Genomic DNA, 12050 nt, shown 5'->3' with positions numbered 1-12050 from the left:
AAATGCTTTAAAATATAAAATCATCTGTAATTATTAAAATAGTATCATCACTTAATGTTAAGTCATGAATATTGATATATGTTTTCTATATACCACGTAAAGTCAATACAAAATTCTCACAAATATCATTTCTGTGAAAATTACAAAAAGAACAAGGGATACACGACTCGTATGTGGCTAAAATTGAAAGAGTGCACGAAATTCTATTTATCAACAGGTGCATTATTTCTCAATTCAACGCTATTGATTGTAACTGATCAAAACATGTTTGTTTAGCCATTTAATGTTCCAATGAGGTCGAATTTCAGAATTATATTACTTAGATATACATGTATATCATTGACATTTTCTCACATTTTCCTAAATTGACGATTTCATTTAATTCAATATTGGTTTAAATTAAAACGTTAATATATAAACATTTTAACGTGCTCCGACGTAAACTTTCAGTTGTTATGTTAATAAATTGTGAAGGAAATAAATGTTTGCGATAAAAGTAAAACTCAATTTTAGAAATACAGAGACCCTTTCGATTGATAACAAACACGTTTATTTTCATAAAAAAGACCATAAACTTTGGAAAACACCAACAATTTCATAGTACATGTAAATTTTTCTATGCAGATATTTTAGTACAGATGTTTTAATGTACAGATATGTTTATATATAGATATGTCTATGGAAAGCCCGTTGATGGAAAAGCAAAAATAACTTTGAATTTAGTTGACCAAGATGGAATAAGTGAATTCCTTCTAGAGAGTAATTCACTACGGGTAAGTTTAAAGGAACTTGAAATAATATATTTTTCATATTCATTTAGCTTTCAGACTTAATTTTTTTCAGGTTGTATAAACAAAAAGTATGCTTATGCAGCGTAAGCCGGTGTAACATTTGATTTTAACTTCTTTGAAATTTAACCCATGGGTCATTTTTCAACGAATTTTTATTAATTTTCAACATTGAAAATGGACCCGTTCCAATTGTTTAATGGCCCACGCGTTAACTTTCTTAAGACAGTTCCCTCTCAATTCTACATATACTCTTGCCTTTCCCACGGAAGTTATTCGCATAAGCCAAGGCTTGGTAATGCTATGCTTGTAAAATCATTTTTATGACGCCTGTGAGAATGAATTTCGTTTCTTCTAAGCGTTTCTCTACAACAAACAAACGGACAATTAAAATTTAACAAACACTTGAAAATGACCATAATTTGATCAAAAGTTCTGAACCATTTTTTTCTCTCAAAATTTAATGTTGAATTGTTGGTAGGGTAAATTCTCAACAATTCTCTTAAGTGTTTGTAATGCAGGATAGGCGCGAAAGTTCTTGTCTGCTAATTGGTGGAAAATGGTGATGTTATTGTACCAGTTATCATACGTTATAGCAATTTAAGTGTAAAGGTTTACACTTAACTAGGCGCAATCAAAAAAAATACTGAAAATTACGTTAGACAGAAATAAACCAACGCGGACCGCTTATGAGTTTTGCTTCCAGTTAGAAATGACTGCGACGTTTATGTTGAAGCTATCAAAAAGAACAATCAGATATGCAAATGTATATCGATCATTGATATTTGAGTTGACTGAAAGATTCTGACAGATCGTGCAGAAGAACAACCGTGAAGGACGACAAAAAGTTACGTCATTAAGGACGTAATTAATCACGACCGCAGACAGAATATTCGGGGAAAATCTGAAATTAGAAAAATTGAAGTTCATCAAAACTTTAAGACAGATCTGCAGATGACCGATGGGTTCCCAGTTAAATTATAGACTCGGTTTGATTGAGCCTGTTAAAGGACGGTACTGGTAAGTGCAAGTTACCGTCCAAGCCATCTTACACCAGCATAAGCAGTATTCAACATTTAACATGAAATGGTAAAATTTGAAATTTTGAAACATTCGTATACGTTTTCATATATTGGTTATCATGGAACCTCCAATGATATACGTTAGTGCCATTCCATTTAAAGCGGCATATGGTCCCCAAGTAAATAAAATGTTTGTTCCCTAAACGAAAACACAATGGGCAGAACTAAATAAAATGAAATTTTGAAAGGGAATGAGAGGTTATGAAGCCTGCACATCACAGATATGACGTCAAAAGACAAATATAAAAAGCACGCCACATATCCTAATGGTGATTCAACAGTATTCAAATGAGGAATACTGGAACCACCATACAAGAAAATAGTCAAATGGAAAGAACTACAGTACCACAAGCACAACAATAATGTCTTGTTGATTGCAAATATAACATCCCTGATTGAATGTACGGAGCGACATTTTACTACATTCACACTGCACAAACAACGCTAATGTGGCGATAAAAAAGAAAGAAATAAGAATCCCTAAAGAAAGCCAAACACTGCAAAATTGAAAATGTTGCAGGCTCGTTTCGATTGAGTCTGTTTATGAACGGTACTGGTACGTGCAAGTTACCGTCCACTCCCTCTAGCACCGGCGTAAGCAGTATACAACTTTTAACATGGACTGGTAAAATTTGAGATTTTGAAACATCCGAAGATATGTTCATATTGCGATTATCATGGAGCCTTCAATGTGAATATACAAGCCAATGAAAACACCGGTATTCGAGAAACAGCTAAAAATACCCTAAATGCTAGATCTGTCCTAAACAGAAATGATTCCATTTAAATGGAATGAAATCGGACCACATTTCCTTTTCCTTATACAGTTTAGAGCATAAATAACCTAAATAATCTTAATGATACCATTGCTTAGCTGAAATTTCATATCCATCATATTGAAATAGATAAATACAGAATCCCTAAAGAAAGCCCAACACGGCAAAATTGAAAATGTTGCAGGCTCGGTTTGATTGAGCCTGTTCATGGACAGTACTGGAAATTGCAAGTTACCGTCCACGCCCCCTAGCACCGGCTTAAGCAGAATTCAACATTTAAACGTGAAATAGTAAAATTTTGAATTTAGAAACATCCGCAGATGTGTTCATACGGCGGTTATCATGGAACCTTCAATGTGACACTTCGGTGCCATTCCATGCAAAGCGGCGTATGGTCCCCAAGTAATAAAAAGCGTGTGCCCTAAACGAGAAAACAATGGGCGGAACTAAATAAAATGGAATTTTGAAAGGGGATCAGAGGTTATGAAGCCTGCGTATCACAGATAAGACGTCAAAAGACAAATTTAAAAAGCAGGCAACATATCCTAAGGGTGATTCAACATTATTCAAGTAGGAATATTGGAACCACCCAACTAGAAAATGCCGAAAAGTTGAAACTAAAAATACCACAAGCACAACAATAATGTCGTGCTGAACGATCTTCAAGGATCGAAAATATAACATCATTGATTAAATGTACGGGGAGACTTTTTACAGCCGCCACACGGCACAAATAACACGGATGTGATCATAAAATAGATAAATACTTGTTAGGCTTCAGGAAAGCACAATCACAATTAAACATCTGTTACTTTTTCGGAACACTTGCTTTTAAGGGAGATTCTCATCTTCATTTACTCAAGAGGAAATGTGAATAAATATGGGACCCATTAGTAATTTTACGATGATTAACCTTTCTTTGACTCCCGGAAACCTTTGACAATCCTTATTGACCTTAAAAATGTTAACAGATTGTGATCACGCTATCGGGTTACAAAGTCATTGTGGTTTAAGGCGGCTTAAATGTTTGGGGTCATTTAGTCTACCAATACAATTGCATTTTTTCTCGTCGACTTCATAATTTGCATTTATAAAATAGGCTCACATGGTTTGATTCAGTTCTTACACAGTTTTCATAGTTAAGTGTGCTCTATTTCAGTTTGTATTGTTGTAGGCAGCTAACACAGCTAAGGTTAATTTAGTCGGGGTAAATGATTTGGGTTAACTCAATTTGCTCACACATATTTCAAGCTCAAGGGCATTCTGATGGACTATTTTGCTTACACGATTTGCATACAGTCAGTTGAATCACACGCATATGTATCTGCATATATTCAGTCGGTTTGTTAAGATTTACTCATCTAGTTGGTCTACATGTTTTACGCCAAAAAAGTGTTTTAAGGAAGAGGAATAAGAAAAGTAAATAAGGGATTAATGGCTCACAATTTTTAATTAGGGGAAAATATTTCAGACTGATACATGTACATGGTTCAAACATTTAATATCCCTATCAATAATAAGCATTTCTGTATATCAATGTTCAAGAAATCATAAAATATTGAATAAATGATATATGTTTTAAATTGATTCTCAGAAATTATGTTTGTATAGTTTATTTTTTTTATTATTGTTATGTTTTGTTTTAACATTGGTCTGTTGCTTTCATCTGTATCTAAATTGATATAATGTGCTAGTGCTATTTTCAATCCATGCATATAAATGCGAAAAAAGTAACATGTTGACAGTTTTAATTCTTAAAATAATGAATTATTGATATATTTTAAATGCAAGCAAATAACAAAAAAATGGACTTTTTTGGGAACATAGAAATATTATTTTCCTTTTGCTTTAAACAATACTTATTTCATTTTTCATGTTTACAAACAAAATTACAATACATCAATTGCATTCAATATTGAGTACAAAACTTACAGATTATATAAAACTCTCTCCTGTAAAAACATTTCAACAATTTATTTTCTTTTAAGCTTGAACCAAGTAGAACAGAAAGCATTAAAGAATTCAAGATCACAGTTAAAGCTATCCTCGAAACTCCCTTACTAAAGAAAAAAAAGTTTCCAGATGGATGTCGTTTAGAAGTGATTGGCAGAGTCTATGAAAGTGTAACCGGAAAAGAAGAAGCTGCAGAAAACGAAGGGACTATATTTGCTACAAAACCGTATATTTTTAAGTTTACAAGATCAAGAACTCATTTTCAACCAGGAATGGAGTACTTTCTTAAGGTTATTATGTTAACATGAAAATTGATATTATTCGCTTAAAATGTTTATCAATGCTGAAAGGATTTCAGATAACGACCATTCGAGTGTGCGCTTCTGTCTTTTATTTTCTTGCATCACAAAGACCACAAAGAAACTAAACAATTTTCTAGGGCAAATTATATAGTTATTAACTAATACATTCATTTCTGATAAAACCTTAACAAATAAATAATAGAATAGAATAATTAAATAAATTATTTCTCTATTAAAAGAAGTACAGTTATAATTTATTAAATAAATTTCGTAACAATTGATTAAATAAATAACTCATTAGAAAATTCATTTTTATCCATAAACAAATATCAAACATAATTAAAGCAATTATCATACGAACTATAATGTCTTTAACGTCGAAGTCTTTAAATTACAGTTTCAGTCTTTCACGCCACGACATATAACGGAGGTCCTTTTTAACAATATTACCAACAATTATTTACATTATTTGTAAAGATATGACCGAATTCACACTTTTATTTTAACAAATGGAGGTAATTAAAATTTTATTTACTATAAAGTCTAAGTCGAATTTTTCAAAAACAAATGAAATGCACATATTTTAATGATTACATATAATGTAGACAAATATTTGGAGTACATAATTTACATATTCTTTGATGTTTGAAAATTGTTTTAGAAGCATAATTATACACATATATAAAAGTGTGGTAACAACCTTAATAACAACATACAGGATCCTTAATTAGAATCGGCTAATCAACAAATCTTACAAATGCTATGCATATTTATTTACGCTTACCGTCTACAAAAAGGGTAATATACTGAATCAACAAAATAACCTGAAAATTGCATTTATGTTTGTATAACTTCAGTTCAGCTATAAGATAACATTTCCTTGTTCTTTTAGCCATAGCCATTATTGACAAGAGTTCTACCGGAATATGTCGTTGTATTTATATGTTTTCTCGTTTACATAATGATTGTTTATAGGTCGATTTGTTATACGCAAATGGAGAGCCGGCATCTAAGAAAAATCTCAAGCTAAAGATATTTGAAAACGGCAATCAAAGTAGTATCAAACCTACTTCAGTAACTAAAGACAACGGAAAAGCTGGTTTTAATTTTCAAACGAGCAACAGCACGAAAATCATAAGGGTCGTGGTAAGGCTTCACATCTTTTTCTTTGAGTCTGATGTAAAATAATTGGAGAATATAAATGAAGTTTTAATCAAATGTTTTTTTACACAGTTCTATCCAACAAGATAATTTAAATAATAAAATAAATTGTTTTTATGTGCACTATTTCAGTCATAATCGTTAATGGTAAATGATAATAATTATAATAATCATCATTATCGTCATTATTTTGTTTGCTGTTGTTAGTGCTCTTATTATCATTATCAGGTATCAATAACTGATGATAGCTATAAAAGTGATGAATTTGAGATTACAGCATATGTCGGAAAGAACCAAATCCAAGTGGAGCATGCAATAATTGTATGACATATTCTTATAGAAATTGTCAGCACTAGTTATTTAATTGTATTAATTAAATATCAATTATATTGATTCAGTTGTCAGTTGAATTTTGTATAAAGTAATATTGATAAAGGTGATTAATAATACTGATATATATTTAGCTTGTCAATTATATTGATTGAAAATGTCATGTATATTGCTCACGATTTTAATAAAACACTAGCTTTAAATATTAACACAGTTCATCTTCATTGAAAAATATTGTAAATGAATTAGTTTTGTAATTCATTATATGAGTATTGGCAAAGAATTGGCGAGACTAAAACGAAATCATAACCCTCAGAATCTTTCATAGTCATTTAATGGAACCAAGTTTAATTCCTTTTTCAATTCAATAGAATGAAGATATGGTAATGCGAGCGTTCACAAGCATAGAAGGATCTGACTATACCGGAATATTCTTCGTTGTAAGTAAAGTCATACATGTTTAACAATAAATAAAAGACAACTTTAAAAATCGCCTTATCTTATTCATTACAGAAAGGATAAAAATCAGTATTGACTTTTCACTTTGTTTCCAGATTTTTCAAAGCAATGCATATTAAAGTACATGACAGGGAATATATCTCAGTACAAAAATGCAAGAATGACTTTTGACTATATGTTAATAATTATCATCCGTGCTAATGCATAAGATATGGTGACACTTTGACTTAATGTGTTTCTGCCAAGTTTGTTTGTATGTCATGTGTTCTCTTCAAAGCGTTGTCGTCCTTAAATCAATTTCTATACAAAACGTCAAAGTAAGTTTATATAATTGTCAAAGCATTCGATAAGCTAATAGTGTAGGGAATGAAGTAGTAATTCATGCATGTTTTGGAGGTCAACTAGTCTACGTCTGGAAACTGTAACTTTTATATAACAAAATAGGTTCGAATAAGTGGCAAATCTAAGCCTGTCAGAATACTATGACTACTCTCTTAGTATTAATGCGGGACTGTACTTAATTTAAAACCTTCAATTTATTTAGGTTTGTACATATAATAATGAAAAAAAAAACAACAACAGTAATTATAATAATTAATAACACCTTGTTGGATTTATGTTATGTAACCTTTTACAGCATCATCTTCTTTAACCAATGTCTTCTGCAGTAGATGTGGGTCTATTATTACATCGCAAAGTGTCGTGAAGGGTAGACAACTATTATTACACATTCGGTCAATAAGGAATGTCATTTGAAAAAAAACTGTGGTGATAATGAATAATACATATTTTTTAATAAGTTTCTCTCTAACGTAAGATATTTATTTCTATAAAATGTTATATTTTTATAGTATGCTACCATGCCATTCATAAAAACTGGTCAAAAGTTGAATATTTGCTAACTTCACCCTTTCTATTATATGTATTTCAGATAAAAAACAAGTAAGTTGTGGTAGAGATTCTTTTTCTTTTAAATAAAGTTTCCTAGACTGAAAGTTTTATATATATGTACCACACTGAAACTGTGTATGAATTTATTTCACCTTTTGTATTCAGCTTGTTACTACTAAGTATTAGTTATAACTATTTGTTATAACAGTTACTTAGTAATATAAGAAATTAAAACACAACTTGCACAAAAGAAACGTTTTACAGTTTAATATGATACCAAACTTTTATGATTTATTAACAGACATCAATTTTAACTATACTCATATAAAAATCTTTTTTATCTTTAAATATAACCACACAGACTTGACAATTTTAAATATCTAAAATATATCACTTTAACTTTAATCCAATAATAGTTTCAAGAAGACGTTACACACTTAGAACCTAAAGAATTTCTGACTTGTCAGTGTTGTTATATTTTGCTGGTCCTTCGGGATCATTGATGCCAGCACTACTAAGTGTTGAGAATGGAGTACCTTTCAAGCCGGTGCTAGGTCGTGTGAAGAATGTCGCACTTATTCATTATCCCTCATGTACAGACTCAATCAAATCGAGTCCGCAATTATTCTTATGTTATTTTGTTGTCATTAATGCTTCCGAGGGATCATTTTGTTTCCAGATTTGTATGCTAAATCATCTAAGCTTATATACTATATATAAGAGGCGGGAAAATAATCAAGAAAAGCATATAAAGCATGCGGTGGGAAAAAAAGAATGGAGTTAACAATGAAATTAAACATTTTAAGGACTTTTCTTATTATTTAAACAAATTCAGGAGTATACTCAAATGAAAAATGATTCAATTTAACTTTACTCTTATAGGTTTATTAAATAACAAAAATTTGCAAAGAATCAAAACATGTTTAACTTGCAAAAAAATCGCAAAGTGTGCGACATAATTCAACATCGGGTAAAATACAAAAAAAAAATGAAAACAAATTATCAGAAATAGGTGCAATTATAGAGACTTAAACATTAGATGAGTTAAATTATATCCCACCCGTTTAAAATCATATAACATCAATAAAGTAGTGCCCATAACCATTAAAATTGATATAAATATAAAGAGTTTGAGTTGAATTTTGCACACAAGTAGCGTTAAAATTTGTTGTTATGAAAATAACAATTTGTCTTAAATTTTATTTTTAAAACATTGCTTATGATATTCTTTTAAATATTGCATATTTCTCCCATAAAAATAACCAAAAAACAATTTATTTACATCAAACATGAATTTTCTATCGTTTGTATATGTATAGACAAAAGCAACTAAAATTCTTGAAAAACAATGACCAAGCAATGATATTTAGTGTTTTGGGGGAATTTTGGCGGCCATATTGGACGCCATCTTGAATTTCTTGGTTATAAGACCATTTGGGTTTAAACGAAATACCGTTTCGTGTGTGAACATTTTGGTAAATAAAACTTACTTTTCCTAGACATAGACTACTACGGTCCTACTAACCGGTCGTCGTTTCCTACACTTTAAAGAAGAAGCACGTGTTTTATTCTTAAAATAACTTAAGAGGTATTAACATTGCTGTTAATCATATACAGCCGCAAGAAAAAGTGCTCTATGCTCTAATTCGTCTCTCTCTGAGTCATTCCAGCGTTTCATGTTGTACCTGTACCAATGGCTTTCTTATGTATGCATTAACTGATAAACGACCATAATTATGAAAGGTTACATATTAATTTTTTGCATCTATATCTGACCAGTCACTTCCAGTTTTAGCATCTCGAAGTTATATGTAGTTTGATATGTCATCTGTGTTTATTTGCCCAAGTTATATTCCTAATTGTAACATTGAAAAAAGCTTTTATAAAGGATATTGGTTTGAACAGTAAATGGAAACTTAGATTTTGGGTCGAGAGTTTAAAGGTCAAGGTCATATTGAACTTTGTAATAACCCATTGGCCCTTGGGCAGTAGATATCCACTTCTGATTTTGACCTTGTATGCCAAAATGTTTTCCAACCATCAACTTAACTACCCAGGTGTCCTCGGCTCTAAATTTTAAAGGTGAATTTGTCTTGGCTGTAATTTACTTCTATAGAATACGATGTCAAAGGGGTCAAAGGTCATGCCACATTGACCATGTTAATCAAATCGGATTCCGATCAATTACTCAACAACCAATAGGCTTTCGATCCTTACACTTCATAGTTGCATTGGCCTTTGACAGAACATGATTTCAATTGATTTTAGGGTCAAGAGGTGAAAGTTCAAAGTCAAATTGACCTTGCATGTCAAAACGGTCGACAAATAACCCGACAACCACAGGCCCTTGGCCCTCAATCTTGTGCATAAGTCTTAGCCATGACATTATCCTATTTATTTTTGGATCTCAGGGTCGAAATTCAAGGTCAGATTTACCTTGTATGACAAAACGGTTTGCGCCCAATAACTTGAAAAACATTGAGCCATTTGCCATCAATCTTCAAAGTAGCAATGATCCTTTGCAGTGTATGGCCGCTTTTGATTTTTTTTGGTCGAAGGCTTACATGTCAAGTTAACATTGACTTTGTATGCAAAACAATTTCAGAGCATCAATGCATGCAACTTCCGACATGTTGACAAGGGGGTCATGCATGTTTTACAAACATGTCCTGTTTTATAAAAGTTCGTTTACACAAATTGTTACATAAGAAACTTTCTTATCAGTACAAAAGCAATCAGCCTAACAGGGACGATGGCTGATTTCTACCATGCCGTAACTTCATCTTTTCGCAGTAAACTGTTGAAGGGGCGACAACACGAAAGAACGAAATAACGACAAAAATGTAAATTATCGTTTTGTTCTCACTGCTTTTATCGTTTCGTCGTTAGTTCGTTTCGGTGCCCTTCAAATGCGACATCACGACAAAAATATAAAACCGCCGAAACGAGGTTTTAATGCGACAACACGATGATAAAAATATTGTATTGTTGCCCCATATTCGGCGTGTTGGCGCCCATTATTTGCGAACTCAGCCACCATAAGCAAGTTATACAACTTTTGCATTTTATACGAAATAATCTTAAAACTTAAGCAACGGAAAAGCTAATTTGGCATTGTGGATATTTCTTCACTTTTATCTGTATCAGTAGTTTCATACTTTAACTACTTTCTTATCAAATTATAACCGCATATTGCAAAATCCTTTTTATACAATTAAAAAAAAACACTTGAGTATAGCTTTGATTACCCTTCTTTGTAGATTGAGGACATATACATTTTTTTTCATTATAAATGGTTTCATGCCCATACAAACTATATGACCAGAAAAAATACCACGTGATTAGCAAGTAACACAAGTATCTTTTCTCCTAAATTACCTCCCCTTTTCGCAAATTTATAAAGTTTGGTTCTAAAATCATTCACAAACGCTCAAAACGACCAAAATGAAAATGTTGCAAGCTTTGCAAGTTTTAGCTTAAATGAACAGTAGTGTTTATTGCAGGCTACCGTCAACACCTGTAGCACCGGCTTAGGCAGAATTCAACATTTAAATTTGTTATTTAAATTATTTTTTCATTGTTTTACCTGTGATGTCTTGCTTCGATGATGCCTTTGAGATAGAATATAGGAAAAGTGACGCATTAATGCAGACAAAGCGTAAAAACTAATATAACAAATGTCACAGTTGTTGCCATTTTATTGACAATTAAGCCATCAACGAAGTGGACAAATCTATTCATTTTTTTATAGTTTTATTGCTACGACTTAATCCGAAATGTAACATAGTTTTAGAAGAACACATTAAGTATACATATTTTTTCTTTTTCAATCCACGATACACAGGTTATTTCAAAAGGGCAAATTCTACACACCTTATTCAAAAAAAACGACAAAATGGTAACTGAAAAAATCACAGAAGAAATCCAAGAAAAAGTCTCTCCAAGCGGCCGAATTCTCGCATATTATGTCGACAAGAACTCACAAGAACTTGTTGCTGATTCAATCAAATTTTTTGTTAAAAAGGGGTGCCTCGTTGATGGGGTAGGTATAATACTTTTTGTATAAAAATATTAGGTCAGATGTCGGCGCTCCTACTATATTCATTGTAATTTCATTAAAAAAAAACATTGGTTAAAAATTGAAAGACATAAGTGTCAAGTATATATATTAGCAACTCAATGATTAGATCTTGTGAAGTTTAATATTCAACATCAAATCAGACTAATGGTATATGGTTTGTATCACACTTTCGTATTCGTTTCTTTGAATCCGTCGGGTCACGTGTCACAAATATACTTCATAAATCG

At 31.6% G+C, this 12050-nt stretch overlaps 1 protein-coding gene across 1 annotated transcript in view; it reads left to right on the top strand.

Annotated features, from left to right (window-relative positions):
• Positions 1–12050, top strand: part of LOC132718233 (venom factor-like) — a 109051-nt gene that overhangs the window by 13241 nt on the left and 83760 nt on the right. Inside the window, exons 9-14 of the mRNA XM_060701881.1 lie at positions 671–773; positions 4635–4889; positions 5877–6047; positions 6291–6383; positions 6764–6832; positions 11587–11784. Coding sequence (XP_060557864.1) covers positions 671–773; positions 4635–4889; positions 5877–6047; positions 6291–6383; positions 6764–6832; positions 11587–11784 — 889 coding nt within the window. The remainder of the gene's footprint in view (positions 1–670; positions 774–4634; positions 4890–5876; positions 6048–6290; positions 6384–6763; positions 6833–11586; positions 11785–12050) is intronic.

Source organism: Ruditapes philippinarum, unplaced genomic scaffold (assembly GCF_026571515.1).
Source record: "Ruditapes philippinarum isolate M1 unplaced genomic scaffold, ASM2657151v2 ctg1687_1_1_1_1, whole genome shotgun sequence".
In the NCBI taxonomy this organism is placed as follows: domain Eukaryota; kingdom Metazoa; phylum Mollusca; class Bivalvia; order Venerida; family Veneridae; genus Ruditapes; species Ruditapes philippinarum.
Note: the sequence above shows the minus strand (reverse complement) of the source record. Positions and strands in the feature narration are given on the sequence as shown.